Genomic DNA, 22,743 nt, shown 5'->3' with positions numbered 1-22,743 from the left:
CACAACCTTGCTTGCTGAAAGTGAAGAGGACTTGAAGCACTTATTGATGAAGATCAAAGAGCACAGCCTTCGGTATGGATCACACCTCAACGTAAAACCAATAAATAAATAAACCCAGTGCCATCGAGTAGATTCCGACTCATAGCAACCCTATAGGACAGAGAACTGCCCCATAGAGTTCCTCAACATAAAGAAAATAAAAATCCTCAAAATTGGACCAGTAAGCAAAGATCATGAAAAACAGAGAAAAAACTGAAGTTATCAAGGATTTCATTTTGCTTGGATTCACAATCAATGCCCATGGAAGCCGCAGTCAAGAAATCAGACAACACATTGCGTTGGGCAAATCTGCTGCAAAAGATCTCTTCAAAGCGTTAAAAAGCAAAGATGTCACTCCAAAGACTAAGGTGCCTCTGACCCAAGCCATGGTCTCTTCAATCACCTCACATGCATGTGAAAGCTGGACAGTGAATAAGGAAAACTGAAGAATTGATGCCTTTGAATTGTGGTGTTGGCAAAGAATAATGAATATACCATGGACTACCAGGAGACAAACAAATCTGTCTTGGAAGAAGTGCAGCAAGAAAGCTCATTAGAAGCAATGATGGCGAGACTTTGTCTCACATATTTTGGACATGTTAGTTATCAGGAGGGATCAGTCCCTGGAGAAGGACAGTGTGCCTGGTAAAGTAGAAGGTCAGAGAAAAAGAGGGAGACCCTGCATGAGACGGATTGACACAGTGGCTGCAACAATGGGCTCAAACATAGGAATGACTGTGAAGATGGCATGGCCCAGGACCAGACAGTGCTTCATTCTGTTGTTCATGGGGTCACTATGAGTCAAAACTGACTCAATGGCACCTAACAACAACAACAACAAAAAAAAAAACCCAAACCCATTGCCGTCTAGTTGATTCTGACTTACAGCTACCCTATAGGACACAGTAGAGCTGCCCCATGGAGTTTCCAAGGAGCACATGGTAGATTCGAACTGCTGACCTTTTGGTTAGCAGCCGTAGCTCTTAACCACTATGCCACCAGAGTTTCCATCAACAACATATAAATAAGGTAATTATGGCCCACCAATGGGACTGGATAGCTTGGTAATAATGCAAATAAATTTCATGGCACCCATGTGGGGGAAGGACCATACAAGTAAGGTCTACGGAACCCTAACAACAGGATTGGTCAGTTTTGGCATCCTGCAGGTTTAAAATGAGCTATACCAGAGGTGGGAGGAGAGGATCTCACCATCACCGAGGAAGAAGAACCAGGAGCAGAGTGTGTCCTTTGGATCTGGGATCCCTGCGCTGAGATCCTCCTAGACCCAGGAGACAGAGAGCTATAACACTGAAGACGGCAAGGTGGTGAGAAGCAGCAGCAAAGGTGGCAGAACCGAGAGACCGGCAGGACACTGACAGGAGATGGCATGGTGGGCTTCCCAGCGCACAGAGCAAGGAAGTTGAGTACCTTTGGCAAGAGGCTTGGTGGCAGAGTAGGGCCCTCAGGCACTTGGTGGAGCTAGGATTGCCCGTCTGAACATCTTTGACCCAAGGCTTACTGGCAGAGTAGGGTGCCTCGGGGCACTTACAGGCAGAGTGAAAGAGCTTTGTAACACTTACCTGAGTAGGGCAGAAGCCAAGGGTCCAGAGAGGGTTGAGGAGAGGGTGCCCTGATGGAAGAACTATATCCTGAATGTTCCTGAACCTGAACCGTAACCTCTTACTTCCCCAATAAACCCATAACTGTGAGTATGGTCTGTGAGTTCTGTGTAGCCATTGCAATGAATTACTGAACTCACGAGAGAAGTAGAGAGTGACGTGAGAAGGATGGGCGGTGTTAGAATTGGTAAAGAGGGGAGAGAGGGGATGCATGTCTGACTTCTGCCTCACAGGAATCAGCGTTGGGCTGTTGCTCTTGATTCCCCTTCTCCCTCATGAAGTTAAAGTCAGATGCCCCCATCATGCCATTTTTCAGCCAAGCAGGACCTAAGTGGAGTGCTGGTGGTGCAGTGGTTAAAAGCTTCAGCTGGTAACCAAAAGGTCAGCAGTTCGAATCCACTAGCAACTCCCTGAAAACCCTATGGGGCAGTTCTACTCTGTCCTACAGGGTTGTTACGAGTCAGAATCAACTCAACAGCAAAGAGTCTGGTTTTTGGTTTAAGGACCTAAGTTGTTCCAGAAAGTACAACATTTTAAAGACTATTCAACACTGTCATCATCTTGCCACTCAGTCCTCCAATGTCATTAAAGATTCCAAGTTAGCCTGATTCTACTAAGAGCAAGATAACTTTAGATCAGAAAATTTAGTATTACCTATGGCTAACGGTTTCATGCTAGAAAACTAGGTCAGCTTGTGGTTCCTTTAATTTGCCCTTTATTCTCTAAGGAGAGTGCAATTAAGGCCATTTTGCTTAGTCTTCATGAGGGTCCTTAGGACTTGGACATCCTCCCATTGTAAAATGAGTTAATAGGAGAATCAATTTTTTTTAATGATTTGCTTATTATAAAAGTAATACACCCCCCAAAAAGTAATACACACTCACTAAATATATGCAGATAGAGTATTTAACGGCAGACAAAGATGCTCTTTCATGAAAAATCAGTTTACAAAAGTGTTTGTGTATACATACACACATATATATACATTTATAGATACATAAATACGTATGTGTGCATATGTTATGTATGTGTATGTGTGTGTACATCATACACACACCCACACATATACAGTAGCTGCAACAATGGGCTCAAACATAGCTACTATTATAAGGATGGCACAGGACTAAGGAACCTTTTGTTGTTATATATAGGCTCACCAGGAGTCGGAAGCAACTCGATGGCACCTGAAAACAACCTACATAGCATTATTACATTAATTCATATACAGACAAAAGGCTGAAAGGCTATGCAAATAAAAATGAATAGTAATTAGCTCTGTATGACAAAAAAAAATGAAATTTTAATTTTCTTCTCTTTCGCTTTTCTGTATTTTCTAAATATTACACAGCATCTATTGTTTTAAGAAACAAGTTATTTAAAATTTTTTATCTATTAGGTTGTAAGCTCATTTATTCCTGCATCCATCCAACTAACATTTAGGAATATCTCTTATATACTGACGCTGTGCTGTTTATGGATGAATAAGCAACATCATGATAAACGGAGAAATTATTCAAGTTGTCAAGGATTTCATTTTATCTGGATCCATATCAATGCCGATGGAAGCAGCAGTCAAGAAATCAAACAACATATTGCATTGGGCAAATCTGCTGCAAAAGATCTCTTTAAAGTGTTAAAAAAGCGAAGATGTCACTTTGAGGACTAAGGTGCACTTTACCCATGCCATAGTATTTTCAATCTCCTCATATGCATGCAAAAATTGGACAATTAATAAGGAAGGCTGAAGAATTGATGTATTTGAATTATGGTGCTCGTGAAGAATACTAAATATACCATAGACTGCCAGAAGAACGAACAAATGTGTCTTGGAAGAAGTACAGCCTGAATAATCCTTAGACGTGAGGATGGCAAGACTTCATCTCACGTACTTTGGACACGTTATCAGGAGGGATCAGTCCCTGGAGAAGGACATCATGGTTGATAAACTAGAGGGTCAGTGAAAAAGAGGAAGACCCTCAGCTAGATGGATTGACAGAGCGGCTGCAACAATGGGCTCAAACATAGCGACGACTGTGAAGATGGTGCAGGGACAGGCGCTGTTTCGTTCTGTTGTACTAGGGATCGCTATGAGTCGACGGCACCTAACAACAACAACATGCTGTTTCTAGGACACAAAATCATAAGACTTGGCCTCTACCCTGAGGAAACCTTAAGTCCAGCAGGAAAAATCCACAGGTAATCCACACCTGTGTTAAAGTCTGGTAAATGCTAAAACAGAGGTGGAATACAATGGAGAGGTATCTAAACCAGACAGAAAATGTTTCTTGGAGGAAACATTTGAGCTAATACATGAATTTAGGTGAGGTGGGTATGGGGGAGGAAGTCAGGCATACCAAGCAAGCCATCTTGTAATTCTGATTTACATATCTCAAAGCTAAAACACGGCCAGTTGTCTACAGAGAGAGGCAGAATGGAAGTGTAATGGATTGAATTGTGGCCCCCCAAAATATGTATCAACTTGGTTAGGCCATGTGTAGTTGTCCTGCATTTTGTGATTATAATTTTATGTTGAAAGGATTAGGGTGGGATTGTAACACCACTTTTACTCAGGTCACCTCCTGATCCAAGGTAAAGGGAGTTTCCCTGGGGTGTGGCCTGCACCACCTTTTATCTCTCAGGAGATAAAATAGAAGCAAGCAGAGGGTTGGGGACCTCATGCCACCAAGAAAGCGCACCAGGAGCAGAGCATGTCCTAAGAACATGGAGTCCCTGCACCTGAGAAACTCCACAACCAGGGGAAGATTGAAGACAAGGACCTTCCTCCAGAGCCAACAGAAAAAGCCTTCCTCTGGAGCCAACGCCCTGCATTTGGACTTATGATCTACTAGACTGAGAGAATAAATTTCTCTTTGTTAAAGCCATCCACTCGTGGCATTTCCATTACAGCAATACTAGATGACTAAGACAGGAAGCGAAGATGGAGAGATATTAAAGAGAGTAAGCTAGATGTAGTGACTGACCTATGATATGTGGAGATGACTGAAAGGTAAGGTAATGTCCACATTCTGGCTTTGGGAACTGAATGGCTAGTGCTACCATTTACCATGATGGAGAAAACGAGAGGCATGAGCTGTGGGGCCAGGGCCAGGGATAAAGATGCAAATAAGAAAAAAAACCCAATTTGGAACATTGTCAGTTTTAAGTTTGATCCATGAATGATCCAAATATTGAAGGATAGGAGGTATATATTTGGGGCTCAGTAGAAAGTTCTAGACTGAAGATAGTTAGCAATAATTGGCATATAAGAGAATTAATGTGTATGGGTGGTTATATATATGTGTGTATACACACACACACATATATATATTGTAAGAAAGAGAGAGGGATATTTAAAGAGTAACATTTAATGGGGAAGCAGAAGAAGGAAGACTGGGAGGGAATGGTGGAAAGGAGGAAACAGCGTACCAATAAACGGTGAATGGGCAATGGTGTCACATGCTGTAGAGTGTTAAAGTAAAATATGAACTTTACACAAATAGAGGATATGCAACAGATTCTAGCATCCAAAGCAGAGTTTGGCACCCACTGATTTAGGCCACGAGTTCTTTGTTAATGCCATACACTTTAATATCAGTGAAACACAATACACTCCTCTACAGGCTTTAGCCCCCAGCGTCTCTGACTTTAGAAACTAAAAACAATTGCTGCTGTAAAGGGAAAGGACACCAGACTTCGATTGTCTATGTGTCTGTGGGTCGCTCACCCATCAAGTGTAGGCTGGAATAGGACTGCAATTGCCAGTCCAAGGAAAGATCACTTTAGAATATATTGCTTTGGGAAACATAGGATTGCACAGGTAAAGATGAGAGGGTAACTACCTGAGGTATATTGTGTTAAAAAAAAGATGTCAAGCTAAAAAAGTATTAGATATGTTTGGCAAGATCAATCTCACTAAAGTAGCAGTGAGATCAAGAAAATTCTGGAAAGGCAGGTCCAGACATTTAGGAGAGGCAAGTGTATACAGACCAAAGTTTCTCAGTGGTTACCAGGGGTATGTGGGAGACAGGGGAAAAGGGACACTCACTGCTTTGGGAACAGTGAGCTTCTTTTAAGAGTGATGGGAAAATTTGGAAATGGGCAATGGTAATAGTGGGACAACGTCATAAATACAACTAACAATACTGAATTGTACATGTGAAAAATGCTGAAAAGGCAAATGATTTGTTACATATATATATTTACCTCAATAAAACAAAGCAAACAAACAACCCTCCCCCCTCCCCAGGAGTTTAGACTTTAATCCTGAAGGTACTCTAGTAAATATTTAAGATATTTTTGCGGCAATATGACAGGATCAAAATACTTTTTTAGGAGATTATCATAGCTGTCAGGTAGAAAATAAATTTTAAGGGGAGGAACTAGAGAATAGGAAATTGTAGTATTTTAGGTATAAGACACTATGTGCACAATAACAGTAATGTAAAATGAGGTACCTGGATTTTGGGATACTAGCTTTGGAAGAGGGGATTTTGTTTGCATTTTTTGTTTTTGGCTAGGCAAGCACTGTGCCACATAAAAGTTCTTCATTCTAGTAATGAGTCAGCACTAGAACCACCCTGCAACTTCGGTAGAATATCTGAGAGACGAGAAGCAGGAATAAACCTAGAGGAAATTTTAGTCGTGCTTCTTATTTCCATAAAATTTTCTGATTAGACCTCCTCAATTCAATTAATGAGCACTCATGGGATGTCATCCATAAAATATCAATCACTCTACCCATAAAAAAACAAAAGCTGTTGCCGTCGAGTTGATTCTGACTCATAGCCATCCCTAAAGGACAGAGTAGAACTGCCCCATAGGGTTTCCAAGGAGCACCTGGTGGGTTTGAACTGCCAATCTTTTTTTTCTGGCTAGCAGCCATAGCTCACCATAGCTCTTAACCACTGTGCCACCAGAGCTATTCTTCCCATGGTCGCGGAAATACACTTGACCAGATAGCAGACACTTTAGCAATGCTCAAGGAAATGAAAAAATTTGGGGACACTCCAAATCTTCATCCCCACAGTAGCCAAGAAATGGCTGCATGTATAACATCTCCTTTCCCCACCCCTATTTCAGAGCTTTATCAGCCTAAATAAACAGTATAATTAATTCAGTTGTATTAGCCTGTTCTAGTGCAGGTTTATAAGCATGGGATCTGGAATCAAACAGACTGGGGTATAAACCCTGGGTTTTGTATGTGCTAGTTTGAGCAAGGTGTTGAAACTCAGTGTGTCTCAGTTTCCTCATTTGTATAATGGGGAATAACAACACATGCCTCACAGGACTATCCTGAGAACGAAACGAGACAGCTCATGTAAATTACCTGGCACCACTGTGCCTAGCACTGAGCCACGGAAAGCGTCAAGTTAGTGCCCTGTGCGCTCTCGTCTCTCTCTGACTTATTATCGTTCTTAGGTGCTGTCGAGTTGGTTCTGATCTCATAGCCATCCCATGTACAATAGAACGAAACGTTGCCTGGTCCTGCGTCATCCTTACAAACTTTGTTATGCTTAAGTCCACTGTTGCAGCCACTGTGTCAATCCATCTTGTTGAGGGTCTTCTTCCTGTTTTTCACTTACCCTCTCTACTTTACCATGCATGATGTCCTTCCTTCCCCAGGGACTGGTCCCTTCTGGTAACATGTCCAAAGTATGTGAGACGTAGTCTCGCCATCCTTGCTTCTAAGGAGCATTCTGGCTTAGGTCTGAGAAAACTGAGAGTTGAAGTAGTAGACCAATTTCTTTGATGTTCCCCTTTGAGTTTTTAAGAGTGGCAACCCCACTTTGGGTGATGAAGATATCATGGGAGCATCTTTGTAAAAGTACGTGCTCAACTGGAGTATTAGGATGTGTTTCATAAAGCTGCAGGTCAGGTACCAGACTTCTATCAGGATACAGTGAAACTCAGCACCCACAGCTTTAAAACACAAAATTTCAGATAGGTGGCACATCATGCAAAGCTCAGTACTACTCAGGATGTTCAGGCTTTGCTCTTAATATTTCAGAGCTAACAGTGGGCACTTTTGAAAGACAAAAGAAGACACAAAGAGAGTCCAAAGTAGATCCTGAGGAGGATCTGTCATCTGCCAGTAATCACTTCTAACAATACAATATAGCTTTGGTGGCCAAAAGGTTACACACATGGTCTCTGTATGTAGGGCTGCTACTACCAGATACGTAAAAAGGAAAGAAATCCCAATTTGCATTTACTATAATAAAGAATTTAAATCCAAAATCAATGAGGCTAAAATAGTTTCTAAATATATATGGACATCCAAATCTATTTCATAAAATTAAAATGTGACTAGATAAATAAAAATATATTCTATTGCACCAGTAGGAAAATAGGAAAAATAGTAGAAACTTAAAAATAAAACTAAGAAATCCCTACAGAAATCAATTAAGAGAGCAGAAGCTATGAGCCAAAACTCTACTCTAGACAGAAGAATTAACTATGGAACATATTTAACATGAAACACCTATTACTTGCCTCTGGGTCTACCTTTCCACTGAATATCTTTGGAGAAATAAACCCTAAAGAGAAGGTACTCTTCGTAAAAGTGGGGCCTTTGACGTTTGGTTGTATCCTGGGCTAGGCAACCATGAAGACCTCTAGAGAGACTGAAAGAAGTCCTACTGTTTGTCACCAATTGGAACCTGAGTGATACACACACAACACAGAAAACACCTGTAAAAAGGACAAATCCCTCTGTGCTCATGTGTACCTTACTTGTTTTTATTTTGAAAGTACAAAATGATCCCAGCTTTTATGAAGTGCTTGAGAATTTCTATTATTCTTGACAAGTATATAAGAAAATACCATGCTTTCTAAAACAATCAATTTATACATGACTTTATTTATTTATTTAGTCAGAATTGACTCGATGGTGCTGGGTTTGGTTTGTTTATCTATTTTATATAAACCAAAAGGCTTGCTAATCTTATTTAGAAGCTGATATGAGAAACATATCAAATAATTTTTTAGGATAATTTTTAATAATTAGATAAATGTATGTATTTGCATGTCAAAGTATAAATACATTTTCTATTATTAAAGGGGTTACAAAGAATAAAAACCCTCAGGCTACTACTAGCCTTTCCTTACATTAAACAAATGTTATATAATAAATGCTCGCTTAACTTTAAAACAAGTATTTTCAAGCTACATTTTGCTTCCATTTTTCATTTACTAAATTGACAAAGATAAAGAATCATAGCACTTAGATTTCCCAGCCTGTGGGGACAAGGGCGCTCTATAAGCTGCTGGTGGGTGTATACACTGCCACACCCTTTCAAGTGCAACATGAATTGGAAGCCACAAATATATCCTTTGACTTAGTAAAGACCACCCTAAGAATTTTACAAAGATGTTTACTATAGCATTGTTTATAATGGCAAAAAATTCAAAACTAATACCCAAAGTAGGGACATGATGAAATTAATGAGGAAACATAATTGGGTATGAACATTATCATTTATCTGTACATAACATAGTTAGAATTTGATGTGGAAAATGTACACAACATATTAAGTGGAAACAGCAGATTGCAAAATGGATCAGGATGATGCTATATTTGTTAGGTACAAATGCTAAATATGCATAGAATAATGTCTGGAATGAAAAATAAAAAAAATGCAGTGGCTATTTCTTGGTGATGGAATTACAAGATTTCTCCTCCTGCCCTCCTGTTTTGCTTATCTGCATGGTCAAGTGTTGCTAAAATCACCTAGCATAATCATCTTCAAATTAAAAAAATTTTATAGTATGCATGGGTACCTTTATCTCTCTCCCCCTGCCCCTCTCCCTCTGCCCAACTAGTTTACTTATTATACAAATCACACTAGCCAATTAATTCAGCTTGGATTAAACATTTATGCATGGTTTGGCAAATTCTACATAATTCCTGCTATTTAATTCCATTTCTACCATATTTATTTTAAAAGCTGAATAATATAAAATTAACTATCATAAAACATTTCAGAAATTAAGAAGCCATAAAAAATGGGAAAAGAGAAATGTTTTAATTTGAACAGGAATTGTTCTTTTTCTAAAAAAGGAAATAGTCTTTGAGTATTGAGAAAGAAAAGAAAGAAAAAGATAAATCATGTAATATAATTATATATTAAGTATTTAGAAAGTGCTAGGCATTATTTTCAACAGTTTTTGATAAGCTCCTTGGGATAGGGACCCAGTCTTATTTATCTAGAACTGGCCCAATGCCTGTCAGGAAGCATGCATTCAATAATTGTTCAAACAATGATCTAATTACTTAACTCTCATAGTGACCCATTTTGCAAATGAAGAAATTATTTTTCAAGTAGATTAAGCCAACTCATACTAAGCCCCACAATTCCTAGGGGACTGGGATTCTCATCAGATCTTCCCAATTCAGGGCTCATCATCCCACTGCAATGAGCAGTCCAAGATGCCATACATCTTCCAGGGGAGGGGAAAGTATTGTCTTCTTACAACTCAGATAGCATCTAGCATAGGCTTGTGCAAAATGAAGGTACAAAAACAAATGCTTGTCATACCAACCACCACATTTTCTGTAGAACTCTTTATCAATTTAGGGTTACCCTCCAGACAACACCAAAACTCCTAAAGGTATATCTAGTGTTTATGGATACAAAACTATTGATCAATAAGGCAATTAAAAGATTTTTTTAATGAAACTCTTTGCAAAAATGGTTTTAAAGAATTGTTGTCATTGTCAGGTGCTGTCAAGTCGGGTCCAACTCATAGCAGCCCCATGTACAACAGAACACTGTCCGGTCCTGCGCCATCCTCACAATTGTTGGTTATGCTTACTGTTGCAGCCACTGTGTCAATTTAATGAAATAGCGTTTAGTACTTGAAATAAAATATATGTAGATGAGTAATTACTGTGAAAACAATCAAGTAAAATGAAGTTTTAAATAGGCAAATCCCCAAATTATTTACTATTATGGCTCACAACTACTTTCAAAATGGTATATATACATATAGTCAATATCTAACACTAGACTAGTGGTTGGAAACCCTGGCGGCATAGTGGTTAAGGGCTACGGCTGCTAACCAAAGGGTCAGCAGTTCGAATCTGCCAGGCGCTCCTTGGAAACTCTATGGGGCAGTTCTACTCTGTCCTATAGGGTCGCTATGAGTTGGAATCGACTCGATGGCACTGGGTTTACTGGGTTAGACTAGTGGTTCTCAATGTAGAGCAATTTTGTCCTCCAGGGAACATTAGGCAATATTTGGAGACATTTTTGGTTGTTACAACTGGGGAGTGCTACTAGCATCCAGTGGGTAGGGGTCACAGATACTGATAAACATCTAACAGTACACAGGGCAGCCTCCCACAACAAAGAACGATCTGCGCCAATGCTGGAAAATACTGTTTTATTTAGACAATTAAAATAAGGTAGAATTATCTACTCTCCTTATGTTTAAGTTAGGAGCAAGGATGATAAAAGGAAAATCCAGGGTCTTCTGGGTTTGTAAAACAAGTTCTGGACACTTTGCAAATCTCCCAAGCACACTACTATCACCCTCAGCTGATTTGAGAGAAGTGCCATCACTCTACAGAATGCAGTGCAGACAAGGGAGGGTTGAGAACTGACATGCGCTTAGGACCCAGTGAATGTGAGCATGTTTCAAGTGGCAGTGTATAGGAGTACAAGAAGAAACTCCCAAATTCCCTGGATTCACAGTGATTTTGAAGTTTCTGACAACCACCAACTTACATACAACTACTCTGGTTGCTATGAGGTGGAATCGACTCGATGGCAATGGGTTTGGTTTTTTGGTTTTATTGTGTATTTAAGGAGTCCTGGTGGTGAAGCTGTTCAGGACTCGGTTGTTAACCAAAGGTCTGTGGTTTGAACCCAATGGCAGGAGAAAAGATGTGGTGGTCTGCTTCCGTAAAGATTGTAGCCTTGGAAACCCTCTGGGGGCAGTTCCACTGTGTCCTACAGAGTCACTGTGAGTCGAAATTGACTTGTCAGCAACAGGTTATTGTGTATTTAGGCAACGTTTAATTACCTTTCATCTCTAATTTCCCATGTCTAAAATTCAATAACAAGAGTTGCGAAGGGGGAACGACAACAACAGAAGATAAATAACTAAGGACTACATGCAAGGTTTCCACTGTTACTTTCACTCCCCACGCCACCATTTTCTTACTTTGTACATTATTCACTTGACGATAGGGCTAGGAAAGCTATAGAGCACGTTGTAAATGAAGAAGGAAATTTTTAAGAGAGTTAATTTCTTGGTAATAACAAGATGAAAGGAAGAGGTAAGCTTTAAAATAAAGTATTAGGAACAATGGTGAGGAAAAAAGAAACCGACATTTGTGAAGTTCTGCCACACAAACATCAAAGTGTTATCCTCCTGTGACAAGAAGCCTTAAGTGCACTGGATAAGTCAAAGGTGCCTCGCAAAAAAAACAAGCTGCAGCATCTAAAAGGTCTTTGAGACAGCACTGTAACCCAGAAGGAAGCCACTGCTAGAATGACTTCCCTCTGCTACTGAAACTCCAATGGATGCATGAACAACCTCTAACCATTAGAAAACAGAAAGGCAAGAACATTCAGTCTGACGTATAAAGGGAATCCAGAATATCAGCAGGGTGGGTAAAGCATTACATGCTCCTTCAGGACTGCTGCTGAGCCTGAGGTCTTGAAGAATTTCATAAATGAGATTTAAAAAAAAAAAAAAAGTCTCTCCCTTCTTACCGTGCAGTAAGAGGCCTGAGTGGGAATTAGCTACTGGACTACTCCGTCTTTCCCCAACTTAAACTCAAACATGGGCTCCTCTAGGCCAGGCAGAAATGGAAGTAAAGGAGCAATGAAAACAAAACTTCCTAACACCTACACAGAAAATCTATCACCATTAAAACGGTGACATATGATGCCTCCAAGAAAATCTTCAGTTAGATAATAATTAGTTCAAGAAAAAACAAACAAACAAAAAAAACTAAGTATGCTGGAATATTTGCTGGCCAAAGAGTCATGGATATTATAAAATACAGTATTAATGGAATTCAGCAAGTGACCTACTTTTTAAAGTTCACAAAAAATCACTTGTATAAGAGGTCAAAGTCAAGCACCCTTTCAACATCAGAGATTTTTTTCTGGGTTAAAGAATGACAGTAAAATAACTACATGTGTGGGACTGCTGTAATTATTCTACAGAAGTTTTTGGTGCACACAGTCCCATTAAAGAGGTAAGACTGAAAAAAAAAATTTCCTTATGTTATAAACATTAAATCCTCCCAAAGGCAGGGAGCGGGGGGGGAACCATATACGATAGGTAATTTTTCTAGATAGACCGTGAAAGTCCACAAAGCCCACATTGTGGCTGAAGGTATTGGCGCTTTGTTTTTCTCATCAATCAACCAGGCGACTCGCCTGAATCTCTTAGGTATTACTCAGCTCTGAAATTCTGCTGTTAGGACTTCAATCAAACAGGCCTTCAGAAATTTATCTTGCTTCTCTTGAAACATTTTTACATGATAAGAAAAGACATACTTCTTTTTTTCTTCCCCCAGTATCCCAAGTTTAAGGCTTCAGTGAGATATTGGGGTATCAGTGACCCAGCTGCATGAGAAATGGGGGTTACAGGCACAGGTAGAAGAGTCCATTACACAAATGCAAAACAAACGATGTTCAATGTCCATATTAACTTCAGTTTTTGTCTAATGATAGGGAAAAGCAATTAGCAAAATAATTCTGTTAAATACTTTTCACATTAAATTATTTTCTATTAACATGAGACTTCTCTCTTAATGAGAATCGTCACCCCGGGCAATAATCAGCCAGATGGCGCACCTTCGCTTGGGATTTAATTTTGCTTTACTGAGAATTCATTCTTAAGGAAGCTCACTGAGTGTACTTGCTCTCGGCAGGTGTGTTGGCGACAAGGTCTGCCCAGAAGATGATGTTCAACAACTAGTCAGAAGAAGGAAACACGGGAAGTCTAGCCATTTCGAAAACTAATTGCAAGGCCTTTGTAAAGACATTTTTATTCCACCACATATACAGAAGGAAATGCTCTAATTTTTTTCCAAAAATAACATTTCCTATTTTTATTATAAAGAAATCTTGGTTGATGTACTGTTGAAGAATTTTTATGCCACTATCTCTGATGTCAGGTCACTGACGGCTCAAACAGTTGAGCACTTGCCTACTAACCGAAAGGTTTGCAGTTTGTGTCCATCCAGCGGTGCCTTGGAAGAAAGACCTAGCAATTTGCCTCTGAAAGGTCACAGTCTTGAAAAAACTATGGAGCACAGCTCTACTCTGCAACGTGTGAGGTCGCCATGAGTTGGAATCCGCTCAAATAGCAACTGAATCCCCCCGGCCCCCGCTATCCTAGACTTCACATAACTAATAAAATGTCTTCTCTGGCAATTTAAAAATACAAATCTCTCTAGCTGTATGCTGCTCCTCAAACCCAGCAAGGTGATCACATGCTCCATTTCTCATGCTGCTGAGTCACTGATGCTCCTTCCATAAGGCCAAAGTAATCTTTTGTTCGCCAGATTTATAAGCACTTTAAAAATTACGATCCTGCCCCTCTACTGCACTTAGAGGGTTTGGATCTATTCCATAGTATTCCTTTAATATCAACGGAAAAGCACTTTCAATTACTGGCACTTGAGAACATCTAAATCTTCCTCCATTTAAAAATCAACTGAGTAGAAAGTTATGAAAGCAGGTCAACACACAGTAGCTATGAAGAGGTCACATCTACTGTATTAAAATCACCCTTTAATAGACAGTCACTCAAATAACATCCATCTAGAAAGTCTAAAACGTACATTTAAGAGAAAATCCTTATTCAAGAAGAAAATTAACTATTTTATAACAACAACAACAAAAAATTAGCATGCAATTAGAATCTAACTGATGAACAGATTTTCAATTTTACCCCGCACTCACCTCTCCCGAGGAACAGCAAACCAGTACTCTGGCTGCTTTCTTCGTTTGCCATACTGTTGGACCATGGCAGCAGTGTGGGTGGCAAAGGATTTTCTCATTGGTTTTCCCACCTTGATGCACAGAAACATGGGCGGAGTCTTGCTTTTCTCTTCTTTTGAAGGAAGTATATCTGAATCACACATGAAACAACTGTCCTCAATACTGACAATTTTGGTGACAATGAAACTTTTTAAGTTATCAGGAATAGTGTCCAATCCCCTCTTGGTAATGGAAAGACAAAATATATGGTAGAAACATCATATAACAGCATCATCTCACTAAGGCTGAATAAATTTTCCAGGCCTTCTTTAGCACAAAAGGAAAAAGCTTTGGATGTTTCAGGTTGGTCTACCTCACGTGAGAAGCTACATATTGGACATAAGTATAAAAACCAACACCATAATACAATTCAGTTTAGAATTGAAATATCTTCAAAAAAAGATTTTAAATTCTTGTAGATTCTGAAACTCAAGGTAAAAAAAAGGAAGTCACTTGAAAGATTTTTTTAAAAAGCAAACTGTCTTTGAAATAGAAATCTATCATAGGTCAGGTTCTGTAATAGATATCATATATTGCTAATTTTTTTCCAGTTATTAATAATCAGCAAGGATAGTCTCTATTGAGAAAACACTGACCTAAAATAATTTTACTGCCATTGCTATTGCCTTTTAGAAAGGCAATTATACAACAGGTTAAAAAGATATTAAAGAAAAATGACTTACCTTCAATGGGTACCTGAATTCTCTTTAATAGCCATAACTGAATTTCGGATTTATTATCCATTTGTGCACCTTGGCAGCTATTGTCTAAAGAAGATTCCAAAGAGGAGTCTAGAGACTCTTTAATCATATTTTCCTCTGTAGAAGGGCCCAGTTCCAGTGGAAGGGGTGGGCTCTCTTTCACCCAGGTTTTATCTGGCTCTTTATTGCCCTCAGTTGAGGGATCACCTGCCTGGGGAACAGAACTACTAAGGGTGATGTCTATTCCTATGGGTTCAATGCTTTTATCATCACTTAATTCTGCCTTTTGTAAGTTTTCAGGTAACTGTGATCCTTCTTTGTTCTTATTAAGGTAATATTCAATGAGTTTAACTTTATCTAGATCTTCATGTATGTTCAGTGTGTTTTCCACCTGGCTTTCCGGGGAACCAGACTGCTTGTCCACTTCTGGGATTATATCTTGCTTCTCACAGGTTTCTAAATCCAGGGCCCCCTTCAGTTCAGCATCATTCTCTGTTCCTGAAAAGCTCAGGACTGACTGCACATGTCTTTCTGTAGCAGAACTGATTATTTGTGACTTAGCTTTCCTTAGGTCCTCTGGATCAAAGCACTCCCTTGCGTTGTCTCTTTTATCCATTCCAGTTTGAGAAGAAAGTTCCTCTAAGTCAACAAAGTCATCATCTTCCACTAAAAGGGAGTTTTCTTTGGCTATGGATTCAAACGCAGTGTCAGGAAGTTCCTTGCTGACCCCAGTCACTGTGGTAGACCTACTGATTGCCTCAACAGAGGATTCCAGTTTCTTCAACTTTTCTGACACAGGGCTGCCTGAGGGCTTGGTATGTGTATCACTGCTTGACTTCTCCAGAGGTCTTGTTGACTTGGAATCTGTATTGATGGTTCTCTCTCCACTGTGCTGCCGTTTTTCCTTGTTGAGAGATTTGAACTTACTGAATGGGTTTATATCCTTTTCAGAAGCCAGGTCTTCCCATTCTCCAGGCCTGTACAGAGGACAAAGATCCTGAGGTAGGTCACTGTTGGGGAAAAATGGTGGGTGCACATGGAATGTTAAAAACAAAACCAAAAACAAAATGGAGGAAAGGCAAAACAAAACAAAACCCAACTAAAAACCAACATAAATGTGCTGCAACTTAAATTTATGTTTAAATGATTTCAGAATAAGGAAGTGAAATCAATAAATTGACTTCAAAAGAAAACATAAGTCAACTAAAAGAAGTGGCAAAAGAAAGAATTATGATGTTGCAAACCCCACTAGAAGCACATGAATGGTTTTGAAGTCATGTATGAACATGGAGATGTCACCCACCAGATTTTTAAAGATGAAATAATAATGTTTCTGATTTTCATGAAGGAAAGGACAAAGGAGGGAAAATATTTTAGTACCAGTGGCTAAAATTCCTTAAATATTCAAAACTTTTCCTTTTCATAAAATAGTCTAGAGACCAACTACATTAGTTCTGAATGGCTCATTTACTTAGCAACTACTCTTTTAATAGCTCTATTAGGTTACTGGCCCTGAACCCTCATTGTGGGTTTCATGGCTTAGGATGTAATGCTTCCAATAACAAATATTCTCCCACCCCTGCATTTATGTAAATACAGCACAATCTATGGAAATATATAGCACATGTACCATTTATGTAAATATATAGCGCCTGTACCATTCGACAATTTTTTAAATCTACAGAAAAGTAAACTGGTTTATCAGCTGAAACATAATAATAACAGATGCTTCACTACCCAGACTTGAATTACAAAGAAATATTGATTATACATGTTTTTCTAGTTTAAAATAAATTGTCAAGACACAAATATTTTTAAAACTGTGACTACAAACACCTTGAGCGACCCGTATTTCTACTTACTACTATTACTGGATTAAAAATAGGGATATAAAACCCCTTTTTAAAAATAACACGTTCACATTTCAGAAATAATTTTATTTTCTAAAAAGATCAGATCATATTCAGGCTATACTTTCTCTATTACTTTGTACCAGACAATTCTTAAATTATAAGAAGACTGTCTCAAAGTTACTTTATAAGTCACTTGAATAGAACGTCCATGCTTTTTCTAATAAAAAATAAAAGCCTACATAATTGTTAGGCTCTGACAAATACTGTAAAAAGCCCCTTTAATTCAGAATTCATTTCAATTCAATAAACATTCATTGATCCCCTAAGTGCCACATGCTGAAAGACGATCGTGACAGTTGTCTCTGTTTTGCATGACCTTGCAAGTACCTGGAGCAGCACGCACAAAATGTACTGTCCAACACTCACACCCCAGGAGATGTGCAGGATGCAGGATCTTAGCGTCAAATAAGCTATTGCAGTATGGCTTAACGCCCATATTGGGACTCTGATTTTAATTTGGCATATTGGGTGGGGAAAGGCCATAAGAAGTCCTGCAACAAAGAAACCTAGCTTTTCACAGACTTGGTTAATAAGCAGTACTTTCTTCCATGAACATCCAGTCCCTTCTCCTCATCTCTACCCTACCTAGCCTGTCCCCTCCAAAGAACACATTCATCTGCACTCTAAACAGCCACCTAAACTACCTTGTTCACCCTACCCCTCTTGTTCTTCTACCTAATCCAAGCTGCCAGTTTCCTACTTGGGATTAATTTAATCATTTGCTTTCTTTGCACTGCAGCTGCCAAGCTTTGCGGGGGCAAAGTACGTAACAGTGCCAACTGGCTCCATTGCTAATTAATGTTTTCTAGACTTAGCCAGGCACCTAATGATGATCAATAATCCCTTCAATTGTTCCCTTCCTATTCTCTGTGGCAGCTGGAGTCACAAGATGTCCTACACAAAAGATACGAAACCTGAGGGTGAGGCTGGAGAGGTTTTACACATACACACCCCCCACAATTTACACAATGCAGTCAGGTAAGTAGTACTTATTACTTTACGACGTGCTTTTAGTAATAATTAAATTGTAAAGCAATTTTTAAACTTTCTATAACTGATGGAATTCTGAAGACGGTACAAAGTTCATTTCACACAGATTGCACTCGTACATTCTGTTTTGCCCATTAGTGCACACGCTGTTCATCAGACTAAAAATTCTTTATGTACTTGCATCCAAGGCAGCAATCAATGCACAGCCCTGAAATAATCTTAACAAACTAGGAGTCAATTCCTAACTCTCCTCTCTCCTCCCAGGCCCAGCATTATCCCCATTCCAGGTCATTAAATATAATCTCAGGTTGAGAGGAATCTTTCTGTAGAGATGTGCCTTCCATTTCTATTATGAAGCAGAATACTTAGCATCCTGGCCTGAAAAAAAAGACCTGCATTAATGTTACTGTTAGAAGCCACCGTTGGCCAAAAATGCCCTGTTTGTCTAGCCATCCACTTTCAAACTTACCTACACCTTATAACTATTTTTATCTTCTTTCCTCTTGTCACAGAGAACACTGTGTTCATTCCTCCTTTCTGAAACGAGCTCTTTTACTTCCTCTCCTCTTCCTCATCTCAGATTTCCAAAATGTCCCAGGCAGTTGGACACTCCCTCGCATGGGTCCTATGTATACACTTCTATGTTTACAGTGCTGTTGGATTATCATTTCTGTGCATGTGTCTGTCACACCCAAGAGACTACAAGCTCCTCAAGGGCAGTGGTCATAATCCACTCGTCTTCATACCCTGGGCACACAAGAGGCATGCACTAAAGTACATCAGTAGCCTTGATCCACCAGGATAACAGAATTTCCATGGGACAATACATTCAGAGTTTCAGTTATGAATTAAAGGTTCAAATAATAACAAAAACCTATGAGTCGGAATCGACTCAACGGCACTGGGTTTGGTTTTGGTATACATCGAGCACCAGGCTATCTTCTAAGAGCTTTGCGTATATCAATTCATTCAGTCCTTATACAACCCTATAACCTAGGGACTACTATTAACTCCATTTTACAGATGAGGAAACTGAGGCTTGAGATTGAGTAACTCACGCAAGTCATGAGTAGCAGAGTCATGAAATCCAGGTAGTGTGGTTTCAGACTCAGTCATCATGTAATCCTGCCTCTTAACCTCTGGCTTTGAATACTTCTAGCAGCAAAATTTAGAAACTGCCTCAGGCCCCATGCTCTTATGGTAGTTTGGGGATGGGAAGTACTAAGTGGAGCAGATACTACACCACTAGGGACTTTCTGCCTGGGTTAGTTCCCTACTTACCTTCCCCTCTTAAAACCCCCAAGGCTATTTTCTCTTTGTACTGTTAGGACCACTGTTTTGCCTCTTCTTTCCTATCATTGAGGGCTTCTAAAGATTTTTATGGCTAGCATGTGTAGAGTAACAGGTACACTGACAAAATGACAGTAAAAATCAGATTATCCCTATAAGTGGAAGAGTTCCCTAAGCTTTATAAACTCTCTTTCTTCATGGGGAGCTTCCTCTTCTTTTTCACAATAGACTCAGCATTATAAAGCAAAATAAATATTCATCTACATTTCAGAGAAAAAACAAACCACTATTATTTCCACTTCAATCCACTTAAGGTAGTCCAGCTACAGGGAACGAGGCTACTGCACTGTCCACTAAACCTCTCTCTATGCAGGAGGAGGCAAAGACACAATTTAGGAAGACTGCCTATTCTGGAATTTAAATGGAGAAGAGAAAGGGAAGGAAGAAAAGGAGGAGAAGACAAGGCAAGGGGCAAGGAGTGAGGGTGAGGGGGAGGAGGAGAATATCTTCTCATGTCCAACTTTTCCTTATCACTGACTTTATTATTTTCATTTCCTCTCATTTTCCTATTTTTTTAAAAATTTAGAACGCAAATTTTCCACCATGAAATTTACCTCTATATAATCCCTCACTCCTACAAACTGCCCTCATTTTTTAATTGCCTTTAATTCTCTCCAGACCCCCTCCTTCTGGTTAACAAAGAAATGTGTCTTACGAGGGCAAGGCATCTTTGATCTTCATGTGGGAAATGTCGTTGTAGAGGGCAATGGAAACCACCTCTTCCATGGGGCAGATGAGACCGTACTCCTCACACCCATTTTCAATAACCAGGGGATCAGACTTGTGAGGGTCAAACATGATGTTATTAGGAGTGACAATCATGACGCCTCCAACTACACCCTGCAGGAGAAAGGGACAGGACAGAATCACTACAGAGAGGTATGTTTCAACAACCACCAAAAGCTTTATAACTAGCTGATGGTGCCAGTCCAATTGTTTTATGACCCAGAGTATCAATATCCTACATGACAATCACATTTCCTCAATGAGTGCTGAAAGAAAAGCAATGTTAGCTCTGTGTGGTGGGGCAGGGACAACACATTGGCCTTGCTCTGGCAATCATACTGACCCTGGTTCGAGCACAGACAACAGCACAATTAACAGTATGACCTCGGGTTACTCATGTTTACCTCAGATTCTCCAGCTGCTTGTCTGTGAAATGAGAGGGAATATCCTAAACGTTTTCCCAGTTGAGAACACCGTGCTTTACAATTCACTCAACAAGTATCACTAAGAGTCGATCAGGTAGGTGCATGGTCCTGTGCTAATGAAACAGCTATCTTGGGGTCCTAGTATCTTTGTTTAAAATGTTTAAAGTGCACAAATCCAGCAAAGATTCAACACAAAGAGGATTACCAGATTTTTACAGCCAAAAGTGAATACAGCTGAAATATGGAAATTGACTACTTCCCGTCTGTCAGTTTTCTGGTACTGTGGTAGCTTCTTGTGTGTTGCTGTGATGCCAGAAGCTATGTTACCAGTATTTCAAATACCAGCAGGGTCGCCCACAGTGGACAGGTTTCAGTGGAGCTTCCAGACTAAGACTAAAAGGAAAGGCCTGCATCTGAGATACAACACTGGTCTTGCCCCATCTGGAGCAAGGGAAAATGAAGAAAACCAAAGACACAAAGGCAAGATTAGTCCAAAGGACTAATGGACCACAGCTATCACAGCCTCCACCAGACTGAGTCCAGCACATCTAGATGGTGCCCAGCTACTACCACTGACTGCTCTGACAGGGATCACAATAGAGGGCCCCAGACAGAGCTGAAGAAAAATGTAGCTGGGGAAAAATTATAATTCACACACACACACACAAAACAGACTTACTGGTCTGACAGAGACTGGAGAAACCCCGAGAGTATGAACCCCAGACACCCTTTTAGCTCAGTAATGAAGTCGCTCCTGGGGTTCAGCCTTCAGCCGAAGATTAGACAGGCCCATAAAACACAACGAGACTAAATGGACACACCAGCCCAGGGGCAAGGAAGAGAAGGGAGGAGGAGACAGGAAAGCTGGTAATAAGGAACCCAAGATTGAGAGGGGGAGAGTGTTGACATGTCATAGGGTTGTTAACCAATGTCACAAAACAGTATGCGTACTAACTGTTAAATGAGAAGCTAGTTTGTTCCACAAACCTTCATCTAAAGTACAATAATAAAAATAAATAAATAAAAAGAAAGAAAGGCCTGGCAATTTACTTCTGAATATCAATCAATGAAAACCTTCCAGATCACAACAGAACACTGTCCAACTCACTTGCTTTGGACAAGTCTTCAGATGAGATCAATTGCTGGAGGAGGACATCATGTTTGGTGAAGAAGAGGGCCAACAAGGGCGTGGGAGACCCTCAGTGAGAAGGACTGGCACAGTAGCTGCAATGACAGACTCAAATATGCTGGCAATTGAGAGGATAATGCAGTGCCATGCCATGTTTTGTTCTGTTGTACGTAGGGTTGCCATGAGTTGGAGTCAACTCGATGGCAGCTAACAATAATCTATGGAAATTAAAGGCAAAAAGCAGTAACTTCGTGGGATCTAAATAATCTGAAGCTTGATTAGATTATATTACAGACCTTGATGGCCAGGGGGATACTATCTACCAGGGGCGCAGAATACAGATGACTCTCTTTTGGTAAATAATTTATTTTGTACTCTTAATGAGTTTATTGATCATTTTTGCATTTCAGGTATTACTTATTTTTGGGTGCAAAAGTTATAAGGGCATTTCACTAACTTATTTTCCTATTATTTAGAACCTGACATGAGCTCTCTATATGAGCACAGGACTTCACTTTACACAACAAAGCCCTCTTCGAGAGGCTCACCCTAAGCTGCATTTATAAAACATCATTTTAATACCAGACCATATGCAGCAAACACAGGGGAAAACTTATCATTTTCCAGGTTAGATGTTAAGCTCTTTGCATGAATTATCTCTTTTAAGCTTATTACTGTTTTTATTTTATAGATTAGAAAAATGTAAGCTTAGAAAATATAAACACCTTGCCCCTGGACTCAGAGCTAATGGGTGACAGAGCTAGAATTTAAATTCATTGAATCTGACTCCAGAATTTGCTGTTAAATATATACAATATGGTCTCCCTAATAATTTACAGGT

General features: G+C 39.7%; 1 protein-coding gene across 4 annotated transcripts in view; it reads right to left on the bottom strand.

The window, feature by feature from the left end:
* The window catches only part of NCOA7 (nuclear receptor coactivator 7), a 189,988-nt gene that overhangs the window by 39,003 nt on the left and 128,242 nt on the right, over positions 1 to 22,743 (bottom strand). For 2 of the 4 annotated variants that reach the window (XM_064290501.1, XM_010594676.3), the window contains exons 8-10: positions 20,278 to 20,462; positions 15,352 to 16,346; positions 14,591 to 14,759 (exon numbers count right to left, since the gene is read on the bottom strand). In XM_064290501.1, the coding sequence (XP_064146571.1) occupies positions 14,591 to 14,759; positions 15,352 to 16,346; positions 20,278 to 20,462 (1,349 nt within the window). Of the gene's footprint in view, positions 1 to 14,590; positions 14,760 to 15,351; positions 16,380 to 20,277; positions 20,463 to 22,743 lie in introns of all 4 variants that reach the window. The other 2 variants (XM_064290500.1, XM_003404237.4) reach the window with 1 other exon arrangement.

This window comes from Loxodonta africana, chromosome 1 (assembly GCF_030014295.1).
Source record: "Loxodonta africana isolate mLoxAfr1 chromosome 1, mLoxAfr1.hap2, whole genome shotgun sequence".
Taxonomy (NCBI): Eukaryota; Metazoa; Chordata; class Mammalia; order Proboscidea; family Elephantidae; genus Loxodonta; species Loxodonta africana.
The sequence above is the reverse complement of the archived record's forward strand: the minus strand, read 5'-3'. Positions and strand labels throughout refer to the sequence as shown.